Below are 20,505 nucleotides of genomic sequence, written 5' to 3'. Positions count from 1 at the left end.
AGTCAGCAATTGCAATGACATTTAAGAGAATAAATGTTCCTTTTATTTCATCTAAAGAACCATAGTATTAACTTCCTCACCATTAAAAATCCTTTCCTTATTTCTTGATTTATATTATTGGAGGGAATTTTGAGCAACATAGGCAAGAGCGGTGGGACTTAATGAACAGCTATGTATATGGGGGGTTTGTTCTTTTTTAAGGCTTGTGAAGTGTATGCATCCGTTAAGTTATAGTATGCATTGATATTTCAGAAGTTTTTCTTGGGTTTTAAACATGTTAATTTCTTTGAAAGTACTATTTTTTGGGTTATTTTTAAGATGTTAATTATTAGCACCTGACTTAAAATTGCTGTGTTCTCTGAGATCAGTATAACTGAATCTTCTGTAATAATAAAAAAAAATATTTCTACATGCCATTCTGTTCTTCTTGATGCTGTAGGAATTGTGGAGCCTTTTACTGTATTCTGGTATTTTCTTTTTTCAAAAAAAATTAAATAAATTAGCTCATTTCTTGTCCCAGGTTTGGGTTTCTAAAAATAAAGTCATAGTCCCTTATGTGCTTCATCTGTGGCATTTAACACTAATTTTTCTGTGTGGTGCAGATGGTAAACAGAGAAGTGTGGGATTTATTGAAGATATTAAAAAAAAAAAACCACAAACAATAGCGAATTTGGAGATCCATACTGTGCTTATAAATTAAGAACACACTTGCCATGGTGTTGGGGCTGAGTATAGATAACCTTCTGTCTTCCAGTTCACAGGCTTAGATATCATGAAGTCCCTTGTATCAGGTACATCGGGTGCCAGAATTGAGCAGATCACCATTATATTTGACCTATCTGCAATGTCATAGAATAGTTTGGGTTGGTAGGGACCATTAAAGGTACAGTAACTTCAGGCACTGAACCTGACACTCAAAAATAGAAGTGACTTGGGGCTTATTCTACTATGAGCGGAGAGAGGGAGGCACAGTTCCTACATGATTGACTGCAAGATGAATGTTGCTCAGAAAAAGTTTGTGCGTGGGTTGAATTGTTTGGGTTTTTTTGACTTTCCACTTTTTCCCCCTAGATGAGAACAGATAATGTAGTTACATGCATAGAGGGAGGTCCTCCTTTCATAAAGAGTAATTATGGTAGTATGTTTTCTTTTACTATGTCATACACACAGGCCAGTATTTTGGGATGGTTTTGCTTGATAGCGCTCTTCAGTGTTTCCCCTTGTAGTACCCAGACACAGGTTTTTTGGTGTGCATAGAGGAAGTGTACAGGTTGAGAAGGTATCCCATACAAAGAAACAGGTATTACTCAAGAACAGGTAAAATACTTGAAACAAAGTTGCTTTTGTTGGTGCCCAAACAGTGTTCATTGGTTGTGCTCTCACTTGGACTGTCAGACCATGCTATCCTAACATGGGAACTCTCTGCCCACTTAATTTTCCTTTTTTTCCTTCATTTCTTCCTTTATTTTTCCTTTTCTCCTCCCTCCAAAGCTGTAATAATACAGCTGTCACTCAGAAATTACTTTCTAACAACATGTAATTGGAAAAAAGTGGAGATGAAAGCAGATGTTAAGAACTAATCATCAGCTGGTAAGAATGGTTAAGTAATACCGAGTTCTATAAAAATATCTTTTTCTTGAAAAGTATTTTAGATCTGAAGGAGGGGGCAGGGAACATACTATAGATTCATCTGATTAGATACAATGGTGTCAATAGGCAAGGTGGCCTTAATTTTAACTCTGTGTTCAGTGCTGCCTAAAAATAGCAACGCTGGGTTGGTGTTTAATATCCCTTGATTATCTTCACTTTACAATGCTTCAAGCACTGTCAGGTTGACTGCATGAGCAGTGAAGCGTGTTGTTTTGTCTTTTCGGCTCCTTTTGTTGAAGCCAGGAAGGCAGTCTTAGGATTGCAAGCGCAATTAATTTTTTACTAGGCTGGAATAAATTTTAAAGCGATGTTACAGTCTGTAAGATGATTCAGATCATACACTGGATCTTTTATACTGAATCACTTGAAGTTTTCATCTCCTTGTGCAAAATACCTCTCAGGGTACAAAAGGCCTGGAAACTTAGGTCCACAAATGCAGCTGGTAACTTAATGAAGCAACAGGCTAATTCAAGAACTTGCAGTTTACTGCATTGTCCTGTATGTCATCTCAGGAGCGGCAGATCTCTGGTAAACATTCCTGCCTTCATCTTTCTTTCAGATGGCAACTTCAGTTTCTGTTCCCTGTCCTAGAATGAGGCACAAATTAATAAACAATTTTTTTAAATAGCTGTAGAAGGCAAATGATTGGCAAATTACTTATTTCCTTTTTAACAGAGGATTGCTGGATGTGCATATGTAGAGAGCTCTAAAGTTCATCTGTCTGTTTCCTTTTCTTTGGATACTATGCCAAGCAATTATGTTCTCACAATTACAAGGAAACATTTACTTTCAAAAAAGAAAAAAAAAAATGTTGGTAAAAGCTCTGTATAAAATCTTTTACATAGTAATTTAAGAAAAAGAAGTTAGTTCCGTTTCGGAAATGGATTAGGTTGCCTTTGTGAGTTGTGGTGGACTGCTCTGAAGGATTGCTAGGTGTTAGATGCAGTATATTGATAGGTAATTATCGTGCTTTTTCAATATAAATTGAGAAGAAAAATAATTTTGACTGCTTTATTTTTTTTCTTTCTTTTAATTTATATCAAGATTTGTTAGGTGAGAAAATAGAAATCTTCAAATGGAAAATGTGTAAGAAAATATTTTTTTTTCCTGAAGATCTTTACTGTTTGCATTGCTGCATAATTCAGAAAAAATGTTTGGAAAAGAGATTGTGATCTTAGATCCTCATAAGTAGTCTTTGTCATGATAATTAAAGTAAATGATCCTAAATACTATTGACTTTCTATAGCCATGATATTTCTTGTATCTTGAATGGTTACCATTGACCTATGTGTGATTCAGGCACTTAGTCATCTGTGTGTTTTACATGTCATAAATCATATAAACTAGAGCTGACTAAAGAATTCAGTTTGTAAAGTTAGATTTAAATTCTTCAAGTTTTGTGCTTGCACTTTTTAATGGCATTTTCTACTGTGCTACTACCGTCATCAGTCTTTTCTATACCAGAGACACAGATGATACTGTCTAGAAGTTGTTGTAAACTTTTTTTTTTTTTTGAGAAACATTTTTGCTTTCTTTTTCCTTTCAGATTTTTCTGGAATGTTTTCAAGCTCCTACACTACTGTTGCCTCAGACTTGTATATTTTAAAATGTCTTGAACAAATCATCCTAGACGGTGATCCTAGTGTTGTGCACAGACCAACAGAAAATCCTTATATTTTGGAAGCTGTAGTTATTAAATGTTGATTAGTTTTCCTTTCTGATGAGCAATTCAGATTCAGCTGTTTTAGCAGACTCTCATCTGATTAGCCAAAGACACTTCTTATTTCTATATTTCAAATTCTTAAGCACTCTTTTGAAACATATCAAACTTTGATTATTCAGTGAACCACCAAACTGTATTCATTTATGTGTTACTTAAACCAACAAAGGTGAAATATTTCTATTTAGGGTACTGAAAGCTGCTGCTGTTCAGTGTGTAGGTACCGTGTCATGGGCTCACACTGAGCTTTCTTTGCCGTCTTTGGCCATGACCAAATTTTCAGCAAGTTTTAAAAGCTTTATATCCAGGGGGACTCTTCACACCAAACTTCATCATCTTTGAGAGTAACTGGTTCCCATTTTGGCTGCATACTGAAGACTGTTTTAAAACCTGTAAACTTTGATGTACTCAGATACTCATCTGTGTGTTCTGAAAAGAAGGATTATGTCTAGTATTCTTTTCGCACTCCACTAGTGTTGGAAGTAGACATTTATAGGGTTGCTCTAAGGTTCACTTTTTACCAACTTTGTGGATACCTTCCTGTTGCTGCAGTACATCTGTTTTTGAGGTTTGCATATTTAAGAATACAGTGACTTCTTACTATTTATTACCTTAAGGTATTCCTTTATCCTGCCTGTGCATACTTGTATATATAAATCCTCTTAAATTAGGGTCATCCCCCTTCTTACTCTTAATGGAGGGATTTTTAGATACATTTCAGAACCATGTTCTTGATGCATATCATGCACATGGAGGTTGTATTCTGTGCTTTCAATGACTTGCATATATTTTCTTTTTCAAGAAGGAGGACAGAATCTAAGTGAAACTTTAATCTAGTTTTGCCCTTTTTGAAACTTTAGCTGAGCATTAGTGTTAGAATACATGGAACACTTGTAGCATTCTCACTGTCTCTGGACGCTGCTGTAAGGATGGCTTATTTATTTGAAAGCTCTGTTTCCTTTCAGAGAGACTTAATGGCTTTTTCACTGTCTTCCAGGTTCTCATATTAACTAATATCATGCTGGGTATTTATCTCTTTGGATCCTAATTATTTTCTGTTATCCTCAACATGGAATGGAATTCAATTAACTGATCATTTTGGAACGCAGAAAGACAATTACATTTGAAGTAATTATTTTGGATCATGTTGGAGACACCAGCCATCCTTAAAACAAAAAAAAAAATGAACACTGTTGGAGGAAGTCTTTGACATATATGAAACTATGCTCTTCATTCAATATATTGCCCCATTTCCGTAAGTTATGAAGTTGTACATGTTGTAGTATATGTGACACAAATTGGTCGCAGATTTTTACCAGTCCCAGCATTCTTATTCCCAGAACATGCTCTGTGAGAGCAGATTAGTTAAGAATGTTCCATCTCCATCCTCTTCCCTTCCCCCAAAACCAGTCTAATCTTCCTTGGAGAAGTGTACAAAAAAAAATGTTTTTACCTATTTTTGTGCATTTATGTAGTTTTACTAAAAAATACACATTTTTCTCTAATATGTATTTTTTAATGAAGACTTAACATCACTGGTGCTGGGTAAGTGCACAAGTCAGGACTGGGTTAGTCCTTGCTTGGTAAAATGAACTTAAATATTGTTGTGTTAAGTGCTGGTGCGCTGTGTGCATTAGTTTTTTTGAATGCTCCCACTTATTTAGTGGTTGAAGTTATTTAATGATTTTCACTATTTCTCAGCTCTTCAGCTGTGGTTTTAATACAACACTTCACCTTACATTTGGATATGCTTAGTTTTGCATCAAGCTGTGTATAACGAAGTTTTAATTGCTTTAGATAATTTTATACAAGTTCTGTTTCTTTATTTTTGTTCCAGCAGAACTACAAGATGCGATCACAGTCTGAAATGCACAATTCTGTATTCCATGGCAGCGTTTTGTACACTGATGGAGCATGCTGCTCCTCGAACTATCCTGAGTTTTGTTCTGTCACTTTTTCTGAATTTCTGCTGTCTTTCAAGAGTTACCTTTTCCTGCTTCCATTAATTTGCTGTGTATGGGCAACAAGATTCTAACTTGCTTTGATGTGGGTAGTCAGTGGAAGTTTTAGCTGCAGTTTAAGAAAAAAATCCTACTGTTGAGACAACTTTCCCTTATGAATACAGTTTTCAGGGTAGTGAGAAACCTGTGAAAAAGTATTAAGTTGATGATCTTTGGCTTGCCTTTTTATTTTCTTCAGTTTGTAGCTGTTTGTTAGCAATTATTATTTTTTTTAATTGTTGTATTATATAGCATTATTGACATAGCAGTAAACTTTCTATGTAAATTCAAGTCTAAAACTGAAGATTGGAAATTACAGGAACCCTGCATTTAAGATCAATAGCAGACCTCACTGTTTGTGAATATTATTTTTTTAAATGAAAAAAGTTGAGTTCTGCCCCTTAGTGCATTGCTTTTTTGATGAAGCTTAAGAACAGAGGGGAAAACATAAAGGAATCGTCCACTAATTCAAGGTTTTAGTTTGTTTGGGATTTTTGTGGTGAGGGAGGTTGCTCTTAATCAGGGGTGTTGGTGAGGAGGTATGTGTAAGAAGTTAAGTACCTGACCTAATAAAAGTTCTCTCCATGACTGCAGAGAAAGCTCATTTGATATAGCTAAATCATGAGCTTTTGGAAAATGTGAGTAACTCATAGAAGTTTGTTGCAAGCTTACCCAGGCTACTAGCCCTCAAAGCAGGATGAGTTACTTCTCCTATGGATTCTTTTTATTTGATCTTATTAGTAATATCTTTCGAGCCAATAAAATGCAAATTCCTTGAAGCAAACGGTGCTCTTTCATCTCACTTATTCTAGTAGCTACAGGAGATGGAGTGTTTCTTGATTCATGGGAGAATGAGTTTCGTAATGAGTGAAGAAAACCAAATTCCCTGTTATAGCATATAAATGTAGTATATCTGTTTAATTTTTGCGCATTGATAATACCATAAAGCACTTGCATTTTATTGCCTGGATTCTTCTGGCAAGTTACAAGGTCACTTAGGAACTGCTGCATCTGTGACAAGATCTGAGTGTGTTTCGTTTAAAATAAGCATTCAGGTATTCCTTTCTTAAAATAATGTATGTTCCTTATAATTTTTGAAGAGTGGACTGTATAAATTTGAGTCTTGTGGATTGCGTAAGCTCATGTAATTTGGGGCTTGTTATTACAAGCAGGAAGATTACTCCTGCTGATAGCCTGCATGTGCTTTGGTTTTCATACTTCCACAAGCAAGAGAGAAATGTGTGTGAGAAGCTCTGAATTCGTTGCATTTTAATATTCCCTATTTGTCAAAAAAGTTTTTTCCCCACTGTTAGTAACCATTCTACAGGCTGGAAAAACTTTGCTTACTGTAATCTTAAAAACCTAAGTTAGTGAATTAAATGAGTCATTAAATAAACATAACCTACAGTATGAGTCTAAGCTAGTATAGGGCTTGACAGCTACTGCAGAGAGCTGTCTCTGTTGCTGTAGCCGTGTGTTTCTGTTGCATCCCTTGTTTCTCAGCATCGGCAGTCAGGCAACCGCGTGGTTGCTTTGCCCAGTGCATCACTGAAAACTCGTTCACTACCACAACCATGTATTTTTTGGTACTGATGTGGTGATGAGGAGAAAAAAAATGGCAGATGACTGAACGCCAGAATGGCTGTTTCAGTGGCAGCATGATCATAAACTGATTGAAGCAATCAAAATGTAAATCTAGTCCCTAATTTTTTTTTTTGTCCTGGATATACATACACATACAGAACTGGTGTGCACAGAGATATGTTGCCAAGCCATGTTTGGCATACATATGATTAAACATTTTATACATAGTCTTACAAGAATAAACAGCTGTTTCCTTCTACTTTCTTGGTCTATTGGGAACTGAACTGTGCTCTGCCTCTGGTAGCAATAATTACTTTGTCTTTAAAATTTAATCTGTGATCTGACTTGCTTCTGCTGATAGCTGATTGAGATTAGCTGGATGCCTGAATGGTAACTTGAGTAATGTGTCTCTGGCTTGTGGCAGAATGAAAACAAAACCGTTTCTACACCTTACTTGAAAAATAGGTCTGACAGGATGTCTAAGAATTAAAAAATAGTTATTTGCAGAGTTCTGAGATATCTCTTTTATTTCTTTTTATCTTTGCAGAATGTTCTTTCAGCTTTTCATTTCAGATGCTGTGGGAAGTGTGCTGCAATAGTGTGTAGGGGAACTGAAGCTTTCTCATAAAGCATACTCTGTTTTGACAGGTCTTTCAGCATAGTCTGAGACTGAACTTCTTAATCTCCAGCTATTTGTACTGACTTGCTGAGAACGAGAACAAGATTAATCAATAGCCTGTAGTTTGGTGCTTGAACACTTGAGACAATGCTACCTTTATATTTTCTTTTTTTTTTTTTTTTTTTTTTTTTTTGCATAGGAAATCAAAGGCAAATACAGAAGTTAAAAAACACTCTCTTAAATGAATGTTCTACAATGCAAACTAAATGACAGTGAAAGAGAATGCTTATCTATAAATCTTTCCGACCATTAAATAAATTCTCCATTTTTCTCTTTAAAATCTAAAATTGTGTTGACAATCCAAATGGAAGGTCTCCTGGGGAGGAGGGGGAAATCCCTTTAATTGCTGTATGGAATGCCTTGAAACATGACTGGATTGTACAAAATAACTTGCTAAGCTCAAGTTCCTTAGTTGTCAGCCTTCTTTGCAGAGGTCTTCATATAAGACATACTGGAAGAATTAAAACTAGTAAAGTCTTACAGTATAATGCCTTATGGAGGGGCATGTGAAGTTATATAAGGTTATTTGACTATGTCTGAATGAACGAAGATCACAATGACCTTTAAGACACTGATAATAGGGTGGCTGGGATGGGTAGCTCGCTCTTGCAGTATGAGAAGCATGCTGGTTGTATGCCTTAAGTAAGAACTTCATTATAAGGAAATAAGTGTGCTCAGAATTGAATTAGTGTTAAAATTTTGTTCTCTTTGCAGTCTACAGCTTGCAGTAGCTGTTTGCAGGCTAGTATCATTGTCTCTAGCCAGTTTGTTTCTGTTGATATTCCCGAGGCTGTGTTGGATTCTGTCTTAAGTCCTAATGTACACAAACACACACACCACCACCACCCCCTGCCCTTGGAGAAAAGTCTTTAAAACAGTATTTTAAACCTCTTAACTTGTCTATTTAATCAAATATGGAAGTGGCTTAATAGGAACCATACTGTTTGTGAATTAGCAAACCCAGAGTGGGATTGGTGGCAGCCCATCAAATCAGTAGTTTGTAATATAAATGCCTTTTTAATGTTTTCATTACAATTATGAAATTAACATGTAATATCCTTGGATGTATGTAAACTTGTGCCAGGGGAAGGATAGTCAGAAGTAGTAATGTGCATATAACTGTTGAACACAGAGAACAGGCTTGATGATGTCCGTCTGAATTTACTAAAATAGAAGGACTTTCAGGAAGAAATAGATAGCATCAGGAGGGAATCCCTACCACTCTTTACTTCCAGTGTTTGAAAAGGGTTTTCTTGACCTAAGGGTGTAACATTGCATTCAAATGAGCGTTGTGGTCATTAGTAAATTTGCCTGGTTTGTAACGTTTGGTGTGTTGTTTTTTCTTCTTGTTTTTCCTACCCAACTTCTGCAGCCTGACTGTCGTAGTGGTTGGAAACATTACATAGAAAAACTGATTTGATATTCCATTTGGCACTTCCCATATTACAATCTTCACTTTTTTTTATGATACCCAAATTTCCATCCTATCTTTAAAATCTGGACTACAGGAACCTCCTATTTATAATACTGTGTTTTGAAATGAAATATGTTGTTAATGTTCATGTTCTTTCTTTTTCATCACATCAAAATACTTGAAGTGCAGAAAATAATGAAAGCAAAAAGTTGTTAATGAAAATGGTGTGGTTTCTGGTTTGATGCAATTTATTTTTGTGTTATGCTGTAGGTCTGTCAAATGGTTTTGGAGATGGAAGTAAAGAGAGAGCATTAGATGATACTCCGGGAAGAAAAGTTGAACCTCGTCGCCGCTGTGCATCAGAATCTAGTATTTCATCTAGTAACAGTCTTTTGTGTAACTCAAGGTAAAACTGTAAATCCAAAATACAGAATTGGAACTGAATAGATCAGTTTTCTATACTGCTTGTGACCCACATCGGAGGATGCGTAGATTTTTTAAAAGAAGAGTACCTTTTGATTTTCTCAGTTGTGTATCAAATCTGAGACAACTTTCAGGATCGCTAGTATTCTTTTGATCAATTCAGGTTATTGCAGATTCGGGCAGTTACACTTTATACTTGACTTATGCGTCTTTTGCACTATGTAGATTATACATATACGTATTTGTGCGTATAGTATCTTGGTTTAGTTACCTTCCTAATCCTGTCAGTAGAAATGGGTGTGTTTATTTTGGTGAGGGAAGGAGAGAAGCCATTTCCAAAGCAGAGTTTTGTACACAGGCAAGGTAAATTCGGTAGCTGTGAAACTGTAGATTATCAGTCTGTGGTTTGGATTACCGTCTAGTTACTGCAGTGACGATAGCACCTGTGTACCTACTATTGACCTTCTCTTTGTGAAGTCGGTTAAAGATAGGCTGTCAGAGTGGTCACCTCTGCCACCATTGATAAATATTTTTCCATCACCAGTGGTGCGTATCATGTAAAAGCACGCTAATCTCTGGGTAAAAGGTAGCTGTCTCCATTCCAGAGCTATGAGGATGGGGCATATGGGAGTACAGGGTAAATCTGTTGGAGGAAAAGAAGAAGGCTTTATTCATGTGTTCAAGATCAGTATTAAACTGTTTAAGGGAATGGTGTTAACGTACTCATTGACGCAGGCAAAACAGACTTTCAGAAACAAAGAGAACTGAATATTGCATCTCTTGTAAATGTGATATATTGAGGAGTTGATTTAGAATAATTACTGCTCAAATTCTGTGATCTCTTACATAAGTGTGCAGAGAACAAATTTCCCATTTTGCGTATAGGTGCTCTGCAATTGAAGGACTTGAATTTGTAGTGAAAAATGAAAGACAAAATAATTGGGTTTCCTATGTAATGGAACTGTTGGAGCAGAGGGAACGTGTTTTCATTTGGCCAGTGTCCACTCAACACTGAAGACAAAGCAGCTTCTGTCATTTGTGCACGTATAACCTGCAGAGCAATTGAGATGCAGTCACGTACTCTTTGTCTTTTGCTGATAACCAGGCAAATCTGTACATGAAAATAATCTGAGGTTTTGGCTTTTATGTTGTAGTTTGTGTTTGTTACGTAAAATGTGTTAGAGCTTGCGGCTCTGGTTTTACGGTGTACTGATGAATTTTAAGTTATTTTTTTTAAGTCTTGATTTATAGTGAACAATTTTAGTTATCAAATGATGGTTTTAATATTAATACTTTGGTAGTTTCAGCCTACCGAAATGTGGTAAAGGAAAACCTGCACTTATACGAAGACACACACTGGAAGACCGAAGTGAATTGATATCATGCATTGAAAATGGGAACTATGCCAAAGCAGCAAGAATTGCAGCTGGTAACTATAATTTGCGTTCTTAATAATATTGAATGTCTATAATTTTGTCCATCTATTTCACAGATTCTAGCATTCTGTTTTCGCTGTTGAAATATATTAAACATCCTGAAAGTGGGGTTGATAGCATTGCAGAAACCACTGGTTTCTGCTTTTAATTCTTTAAAGACTGAAGAAAATGGTGCCTGATCTTGGTTTTTTGATTAATAAATGGTATTTAAAGTGCGCAAGCTACTCTAGTAATACAAATGAAACTTGGCCTGAAGCACTACTTGTGGTTCCATTGATATTTTTCCTTGTTCGGCTTTTTGGTTTAGAACGTTCTCCTCGTATACTGTTCTGTATAGACATGTTGACAGATGAGTAAGACATGGTCTGCTCTGATTCAGGAAAAACTTGAATTTGGAAGGAAGTGGAGTTTTCTAGGAATGTAGAGGATAGTAAGATAACAAATTTTAGGGAAAGAACTGTTCTGTTGGTATGGTTTTTACCTGTTTAGTATTTTCATTGCATTACAAACTTTAAGTACGTCTTCTCTTCCGTACGTAGAACTGTGTTTCAGCCTTGCAGCGTCTAGCAGGCCTGACTTTAGTTTCTGACCTTGCAGCTCTTCTCTCGCTCATCACGGGTGTTCCTTGTCCAGGACTCTTTCATGTCTTTCTAGTGCTTTTATCTGGCTCTTTGTTTGCCTTAGTCTATTCTTTCCTCCTTATATGATCAGGTTTTGTCTTCCTTTCTTGAAGCTAATCTGTTGCCAGCTAATGCTTCAGTACTTTCAGTTTTAGTATCTTTATTATCTGTATGGTAACCATACGGCATTTAACCTTTATCATTTGCTTTTCTTACTCTGTCCTGGGTAGTCTTAAATTTAACAATTTCCACTTCAAGTTTCTGTTATTGTTTTTTCAGAATTCTCCTTGATCTCTCTTAATTCTTTGTTCTCAGATACATTCTACAGCTGCCTAAAAGGAGGACCATATGACACTTAACAGCATTATTTTATGTTACTATGTATTCTGTCTAATATGAGCTCTTTTGTCTGCTTTCTGCACCCTGTTACCTCAGCATATCAAGAAGAGGAAATAAGTAGGAGTGAGGTGAATATTCCTGCTTACAGTCTGTGCATAACAGGGAATTTTAACATGATTTACTTTTATTAGTAAAATCCCAGATTTTACAAAGAAACTTAAGCGTTGTTCATTTTTGGCAAAATATCTCAAACAGTAATTTCTAAATGCTTTAGAAACAAATACAGTTCTTGCATTTCTGCTGTCTTCAGGTCCAAGGAAAATCTTGTTTCTGTTTACAGGATGCTCTCTCAGAACCTGCAGTATGGTACATCGAGTCCTGCAGTTATGATGGGATGCGGTTTTGCATTGATTAATAGGTGTAATCATTGTAGTGCACATATAACGTTGTTAGTGTTTGGACTAACATATTTCAGTATAAGGGTGCTATTGAAATCACAAAGCCAAGTGTGCAAGTTAGGGCATGCTGTTTTCTGTAACAGTGCTGTTCAGCACTTCTGACTTGTAAGACTGAGATACGCTTTAGGGGCAGGTCCATTCAGTGTACTGGACAAGTTATTATGGAAAAATAAGTTCTGTATTCAAATATGAAGTTTATATTGAGATATAAACACAGAGGATGAAGTAAAGTTTCAAAAGTGACTCAGAATTCTGTTTAACTTTGGGGCTTGGACTTGTAGGTTTAATGGGAGAGGTTTTTTGGTTTTCAGATAGAATTATCTATATGTAATAGCTTGTTGTCCTTGGTGTGCAGGAGCACTGGAAGATGAATAGACACGTGCTATGAGTGGTTTTCATTAATAGGTGCTGTATACAGAGATGTCCTGAGGTTTGTAGGTCTTGGATTCCTTAGCAGGGTCAGGAAGTTGCTGCATCAAAAGTGGCAATGTGTTCTTCCCCCTGTCCTCTTGAACCTTGTCTAATCCTTTTGCCTGGCTATGCCTTGTTCCCTGATGTTCTCCTGTTCCCAGGTGCTCTTTGTCCCAGTTTTTTCAGTTCTTTGTCCCCATCTTCGTCCAGCCAGTTGATTCACCTTCTTGTCAGTTTTTTTTTCCTCAGTAAATCTTAGCAACGGTATTTTTTCCAGCAGTGTCTAGATGCTGTTTTCCCTTTCAGTCACACCAGACTGGTGGGCAGGGTCACATTGTAGGGGAACATTTTGCTGCGTTTGACTCAAAATAGCTTTCCCCTCTGTGTGGTCTTCATTTCAACAGGTAACATCGACAGCAGAGAGAACACTGTCCAGCCAAGAGTTACACAGTAAAAGAAAGGTCTTGATGGATTGTTCTTTAGCACAAATGATAAATCTACACTGCAGATACCACAGCTACCTCTTAGGTGGCAGTAGTTTTGGAGCTTAAATATGCTCAGTGTTAATGGATTTGTCTGCAGATTCAGGTGTTAAAATCGAAGTTTATTCTATGTAAAAAAACCCAAAACATGAGCCACACCACCATGAACAAAGAAAAAAACTCCCAAAAAAACCCTCAGCACTGTGCACTATTAATCTGATCATCTTTCAGTAAAGTAGACTTTCCTGTTTGTGGCTGAAGTTTCTGGTTTAAAATAAAATTGGCCTATGAAGAGCTCGCACTCCTTGCTGAAAGCTATGCAGGCACTGGGTGTGAATTTCTTAGCTCTGTTTCTGAAGGCTGAAGTGCCTTAAAGTTTTGAGGCTTGTGGCACCTAATGGGTGTTTTGCTGAACTTAACACAGAAGATTAAACACAGTGACTCTGTTAGGAGAATGGTATTGAAACAGAGGCTAGTCGTTTTAAAAATACTATAAGTAGAAAGTCTTTAAGGGAATGAAAAGTGTAAGAAGACATCCTTATCTTAAACTATGCAGGGTCTTATGTCTGGTGGTATTTCGGTACTGTTGGTTTTCAGCTGGTGAGAGTACTGTTATTTAAAATCTTTAGCAGTATGTTGGCCTGACTGCTAACTTAAATGCTGTCTCTCATGGCTTGAGGAAGTAAAGGGGGGTTTACGTTATAAAAGAAAACTAGTAACTGTATGTGCTAGTGTAGTTAACCCCCTATCACCATATGGAATACATTTCAACTAGGAAAAATTCTGAGACTCTTCTCTACCGTGTATACACCTGAGAAATCTCTGAGGGAATCTGGCTGTATGCTTCCTGACATGTTGTGCTTCTACTCAGCATTAAAATGCCATTTTCTTTCTTTCCTATCAGTTCTGTACTGGGAATAATGCAGGTTTCTTTTCTTTTTTGTTAGATGCCCCGAAGAAGAGACTTGTACTGGTTTTAAGTACGAGATACAGTTCTCTCTATTTTTTTTTACTTTTTTTCAAAATAGTTTATGTATGAAGGATACATCAATCTAAACTTTCATGATTCCTTCTAACTGACATGTGAATACTTAACATACTGGTATTAATAGAGAAATAAAGAAGTTGCCTAGATTGCTTTTACTATTGTGTTAGTAGTTGCTCTGGTTGTTTTATTCTGAGATACTACTGAAATGATTCATCTGGATTTAATGTGTGTTTCATAATGTCCAGTATTTTATGTAGTCTGCTTTTCTCTTAGCAGTATAAGAATGCCTGTATGTAATTTATTTCTGTGTATTACATGTTTGTACAACTGAAGAATATTATTACTGCTTTTAAGGAGAAAGTGAAGAATGTCCTAGAATGACCTCTCTAAAAAGATACAGAAAGGAACAAATAAATAAAATAGTAAATAAATTTAGGAACTGTTTTTTCCAGGGTTATGTAGTTCAGTAAGAAACAGTGTAAATAAACAGATTGGTTTTATGGTTTTATATAATAGAATGCACTAATTAAAGACCTCTGTAAAGCCTGCTGGGGTTGGTAGCAAAGATCCTTGTTTTCTTTAGGAGACTTGTTCAGGTCTTAAAGACACGGGAAAAGTTGCATTTGTTTCTCATTCTCCTGTGATACCCACACCCATTATAGAACATAAACCAACTTTTAGTTTCAAAAACATCTAACGTCTCGTTATGCTGTGGTGACAAGTTATTATGAACTAGTGCATTTTGATACCTGATGTTACATAGTTGTGAATCTCTAGAGTTAGACTTCCCAATGAAGTATTTTCTTGAGGTGTTGATAACATACCTTCAAAATAAATTATAATTGAATTAATTGGGCTGTGGCTGAAAATTGACCTGGAATATATTGTGAGAAGTAATTGACTGATTTTTTGTTTGTTTTGTGATCACCTTACACAAATTTTCCTTGCTTTTTCAGACTCTTACAAAGTCTGAAACCACTTTTTTCCAGTACTTTTTGTGATGTTGAGATAGAATGTATATCTGCATGCATGCATTAGAAATGTGGTTCTGGTTGACCAGAAGGTTTCAGCCCGTCTCATGCTTCAGTGCAGTAGTGAGCAACAGAGAAGAAAACGAAGGGTTGTGGTAGAAGTGAGCAGTAACATAAACTCAGTTTTCTGTTAGGAAGAAACTGCTACTGCAGCCGCTTCCTTGAACCCTGTTGGTCTTTTTGAACTTTGCTGCAGGAAGGGGCTGGGCAGAGGCCTAGAGGGCTGATTAAACGTAAATAAATAAGTAGAATTTAAAATGCAGATTAGAATTTAGGCATAAGAATAGAAAGGCATACCAGACAAGCATTGTAAGTTATCAGGTGTTCATCCTACTATGGATATCCAAAACTCTGGAAACATACCATGCAATTTGCATCTTCAGTAGCATCATCTCTTTGACAGGATTGTCGTTGCAGTTTCAAAAGAAACTGCTTATTTGGGGTACCATAATTTTATGTTTTCTTTTGAGCTTTTTCAAAGGGAAAGGATTATTAGAATTTGGCAAACACTTCCTTTCTGAGAATTAAGGTGTTCTAAGTTATGCTGTTTGTCGAAGTGTCTAAAACCTCATTCTGTATCTGTAGGCTTAGTTTGAAGTACTAATATCATTTGAAGAGCGTTATGAATGTTACCTGGTTTTATTGGTATGTACATGAAAGGTGGTATTGGTATCTGGATTCTAATGGTCATAAGAAACTGACGAGGAAGTGAAGAACTGCAGAAGATTTGTCTGAGATTTCATTCTTTAACATTTTAATTTTATATTTAATTATTATTTGTTCTTAGAAGTTGGGCATAGCAGTATGTGGATTTCAACTGATGCTGCAACATCTGTTCTTGAGCCTCTAAAAGTAGTGTGGGCCAAATGCAGTGGATATCCCTCTTATCCAGCTCTGGTAAGTACACAGCTTCCCATCAATGCACTACTGTTTCTGGTCTGAAAATATTGGTGTGTGAACTTAAGGTAACTGATGAATTCCCATTCAGATTGAATAAAGGTGGATTATTCTGCCCTCTTTACAAACTGGATGCATGGTAAAATTATTGCAAGATCAGATGTTGAGTCAATAATCTCTACTACCCTACCTGTATTTTGAGATTTGCAATACCTGTTGTGGTTTAACCCTGGCTAGTAACTAAGCCTCACACAGCTGCTCACTTATTTCCCCCTGGTGGGATGGGGGAGAGAATTGGAAGAGTAAAAGTGAGAAAACCCTTGGGCTGAGATAAAGACAGTTTAATAGGTAAAGCAAAAGCTGCACAACCAAGAAAAGCAAAACAAGGGATTCATTCACCACTCCCTGTGGGCAGGCAGGTGCTCAGCCATCCCCAGGACAGCAGGGCTCCGTCACACATGACGGTTAATTGGGAAGATGAACACCATCACTCTGAACACCCCGCCTTCCTTCTTCCCCCAGCTTTATATCGCTGAGCATGATGTCATGTGGTATGGGATATCCCTTTGGTCAGTTGGGGCCAGCTGTGTCCCCTCCCAGCTCCTTGCGCTCCCCCAGCCCACCCGCTGGTGGGGTGGGGTGAGGGACAGAAAAGGCCTTGGCTCTGTGCAAGCGCTGCTCGGCGGTAACAAAAACATCCCTGCGTTATCGACACTGTTGCCAGCGCAAATCTAAAACATAGCCCCATCCTAGCTACTATGAAGAAAGTTAATTCTGTCCTAGCCAAAACCAGCACACCTTTCTCAGTAGACTGTTTCTGCAATATACTTTATTGTTCAAAGGGTCACCTGAATAAGCCTTATAGAATCGTTTAGGTTGGTAATGACCTTCAAGATCATCAAGTCTGACCATTAACGTAGGACTGCCAAGTTCACCACTAAACCATGTCCCTAATCTTGTTAGTGTTGAAACCGCAAGGTATTTTCTGCTACAAAATGAATATAAAAATACTCTGCAGTTCATTAAAGAAACAAAAAACTTTACCGGTAGAGTTGGAATAAATTGAATGATTGTATGCAGTTGTGAGTGATGTCCTGGAAACGTAAAGCTGTTGTGCCCATGTTATTTTAGGAGGAATACACACAGTTCTACTTAAAGCTTGCAGAGAAAACGTTGTTGAGAAAATGTTTGACTTCACACATTTAGCGCTATAGAAACAGGTCATACACAATGGCTTGTAATAGACTGAACAGTCGTGACTTACACAATAAATGTGCTGGGGACATCTGGAAATGTAATCATAGCGTCAGGTTAAAACCTGTGCAGGTGAGATTCAGAGCACTTGAGTTTATGTCCTCAGAGGGTGACTCAAACAGTCTTGGGTCAGATGCTGAAAGTTTGATGATTTGATTTGTCTCTTGAATGGTGTTAGCCCTTCAGTCATGATCAGCTTAAATCGAACGCTAAAGGGCTCCTTTTCTGCCCACTCCTGTGTCAGCACTGGTGTCTTTATCTGAGTGTGTGAAGAATTGATGGAGGAATTAAAGCTCCGTCAAGAGAAGAAAGTTGTTCTCCTGATTTCTACAAACTTCCTACAGTGTTAGCTTTCTGTTGATTTAGTTCCCATAATCAGTTCACTGTGGATTAAGATTGGTGCCAGTGTGGATGCTAGAAAAACAACGGGAGTTTGTAGGGTAGAGAGATGGGTGGGACAGGCACGGAGCCATATAACCCCTCTTTCTTTGGTGGAAGCTGGGTGCTTGATAAGGCTGTGATCTGACTACGAAGGAGTTTTTCCATCAGCGCGATTAGTGTGAGCAGCATCTTTCCTCCTCCCCCAACGCTGTTTAGAAAGGATTTGTGACTGTGACTGCATGTTTTGCTGAAAACAGAGTCATTAAATTGGATATGTAAGATACTTGAAAGTGATTTCTGATTTATGGCTTTTCCATTGGGGTTTTTTGCTTGTTTAGAGGGTGTTTTTTCTCCAGATTATGAGTGTGGGGCTTGTATTTTGCAGAGACAAATATTTGCACCTTAATATAGGTTGTTTCTTTAAGGTACCTGAAATTCAAAACCCAGACTTTGAGGCCAGTTATGGCTTTTAGAAATCCTGGTTCAGCTTTTCTCATTCTGAAACCTGCTTGTCAGTCTGGAATTTTGTACTTAAGTAAAATTCAGGTGTAACTTTAAGAACAGATATGGGTGAAAAATGCTCTAGAGAGAGTTTTTCCAGTTATATCTACTCCTGTGATTCTGCTATGCCTGTTCAGTTTGTATCAAAAAGTAATGTAAGTGTAACATAAAGCCAATTTATATGCAGTGGCTGCTTAGTTTGTGATTTTTTTTCCCCCATTAACTTTATTTGTAATACCTCTTAAAGTAAATTATGTAGTTTTAAAAATTAGGAACTATCCTTTTTTTCTCTCTTATAGATTATTGACCCTAAGATGCCTCGTGTTGCTGGCCATCACAACGGTGTTACTATACCAGTGCCACCCCTGGATGTACTGAAAATCGGAGAACAAATGCAGACCAAATCAGATGAGAAGCTATTCTTAGTACTATTTTTTGACAATAAAAGGAGTTGGTATGTTATTGAAATGCATTGTTTGATGTAGTGAGTTGAAAATTTAAAAGCCTGTACCTTTAAAAAAAAAAAAAATTGAAACTTTATCTTTCTTTGGATATCTTTCCTATGGAAGTATCAACTGTAATGTTAAAATTTTGTATTTGAGTCTATTCTTGGACCAAGACATAATATCATCACTGAAAGAGACCGTTTTACGGTCAGTTTGGGAGAAAATACTTTTAAGTCATTAATAGTCTTTTGGTTTGATTTGCAAACTGGTTTTATTTATTGACCTGATAAAATTGCTTCTTTGGAAGAAATTTTTAAGGTAATAGTCTTTATTATTTATCTGTATCAGCCTTCATCATTGCTTTCTGAATGCCAACACTTGTTTTCCTCCTAGTCTGCTCAAGGGCATTTTCTTTAAAATTTTAACCTGTGTAAATGCTTTAGTAACACTCTCATTTCAAATTCTTTGCCCTTTCTAAATTTTTTTCATGAAACCTTCCCTTTTTCTGTTTCTTTCATTATTAGCAATATGCTCTGTGGAGCCCGAAGGGATAATTCACGCAATGAAACATTCTCTTCCCTTCCACTAGCTTGTTTGGTTTGGTTTGGGTTGGGTTTTTGTGGTGTGTTTTGTTTGGATGTTGTTTGTTCTAGGTTTTTTGTTTTGGGTTGTTGGGTTTTCTTTTTTGCCAGATAAGGAAACTTTTCATCTACCCCTCTTTTTCTCCTTTCATCAACTTGCATATTTCTTTCCTGTGTTCTTCTTAATCCCTCTCCCCCCTCCGTGTTTCTACACAGGTCAAGCTAATTTTGAATCTTTTTATATCTCAGTTTTACTCTTGAATTTGCTTACACTTTCAGGTAATCATTGTCCCCTTTAGCTGGTTATATGTGATGCCTCGTAATGCTGCCATTCTCCTGACTCCATCTCGATACGGTATCACCTAAATAACTTACTGTCTGAAATTCAGAACGGATGGTTGCTTTTCTGTCCCCATAGATCCTTTGGCATAATCATGATTCTTTGCCTTGGTCTCTCTGTTCTTCAGGTTTTTTCTTAATTAATTGGTGGTACTTCATGATCTCCTTTGTTCAGTTGCACAGGATTCCCCAAGAGCCTGCATTCTCCTTTGTTCATGGAGAACATCCATATTTAAACATGTTCGGTGTTCTGTTTCTCATTTTTTCTCTTATTGGTATCACAAGTGTAATGTGTACTCTCCCTAGCGACTTTAATTGCTGTGATTGCTTCTTGATCTTGGGAGTCATCCAACTTAAATCCTGCTGGTCCTAAATCTTGCAAGTATTATGTGAAGCTGGCTTTAACGTATACTCTGCATAGATGGACAGGAAAGGCTAAATACTTGTCCAGCCCCTTTCCCCTCCATCCTCACTCCCCCAAATCTTTTTGGTTATGGTTCTTTTATCCTGATTATTTTGGCACTCGTCCCTCTTAACTCCCTTTAGTCTTTTACTCCTGAACCCATGTGTATGACTACAATTCACTTGCAGGGTATGTGTCATCTTCAGTATGTGATACCAGCTTCTATCACCTATGGATTACCTTTTCAGATATTCAGATTTGTTTCTTCACCTTCACTGCTTGCTTCTGGAGGACTGGGCAAGCTTTCTGTTAAAAATACCTTCTCTAAAACTTCTCTGTGATCTGTATTAAAACTGATAATGGTTAGACTGCTGCCTGTCATGCTGGTGTTACGATTCTTTATTGTTTTGTCTGTATCCTTGTACTGACTCTTGACATTTTTTTGGTTTCAGTGTGTGTGCTCAGTAC

At 37.0% G+C, this 20,505-nt stretch overlaps 1 protein-coding gene across 6 annotated transcripts in view; it reads left to right on the top strand.

Moving 5' to 3' along the window:
* The window catches only part of BRD1 (bromodomain containing 1), a 63,929-nt gene that overhangs the window by 40,505 nt on the left and 2,919 nt on the right, over positions 1–20,505 (top strand). For 5 of the 6 annotated variants that reach the window (XM_055807714.1, XM_055807717.1, XM_055807716.1 and 2 more), the window contains 4 exons: positions 9,318–9,453; positions 10,772–10,899; positions 16,023–16,132; positions 18,568–18,722. In XM_055807714.1, coding sequence (XP_055663689.1) covers positions 9,318–9,453; positions 10,772–10,899; positions 16,023–16,132; positions 18,568–18,722 — 529 coding nt within the window. Of the gene's footprint in view, positions 1–4,367; positions 4,577–9,317; positions 9,454–10,771; positions 10,900–16,022; positions 16,133–18,567; positions 18,723–20,505 lie in introns of those variants that run through there. The other variant, XM_055807718.1, reaches the window with a different exon arrangement.

Source organism: Falco peregrinus, chromosome 6 (genome assembly GCF_023634155.1).
Source record: "Falco peregrinus isolate bFalPer1 chromosome 6, bFalPer1.pri, whole genome shotgun sequence".
In the NCBI taxonomy this organism is placed as follows: domain Eukaryota; kingdom Metazoa; phylum Chordata; class Aves; order Falconiformes; family Falconidae; genus Falco; species Falco peregrinus.
Note: the sequence above shows the minus strand (reverse complement) of the source record. Positions and strands in the feature narration are given on the sequence as shown.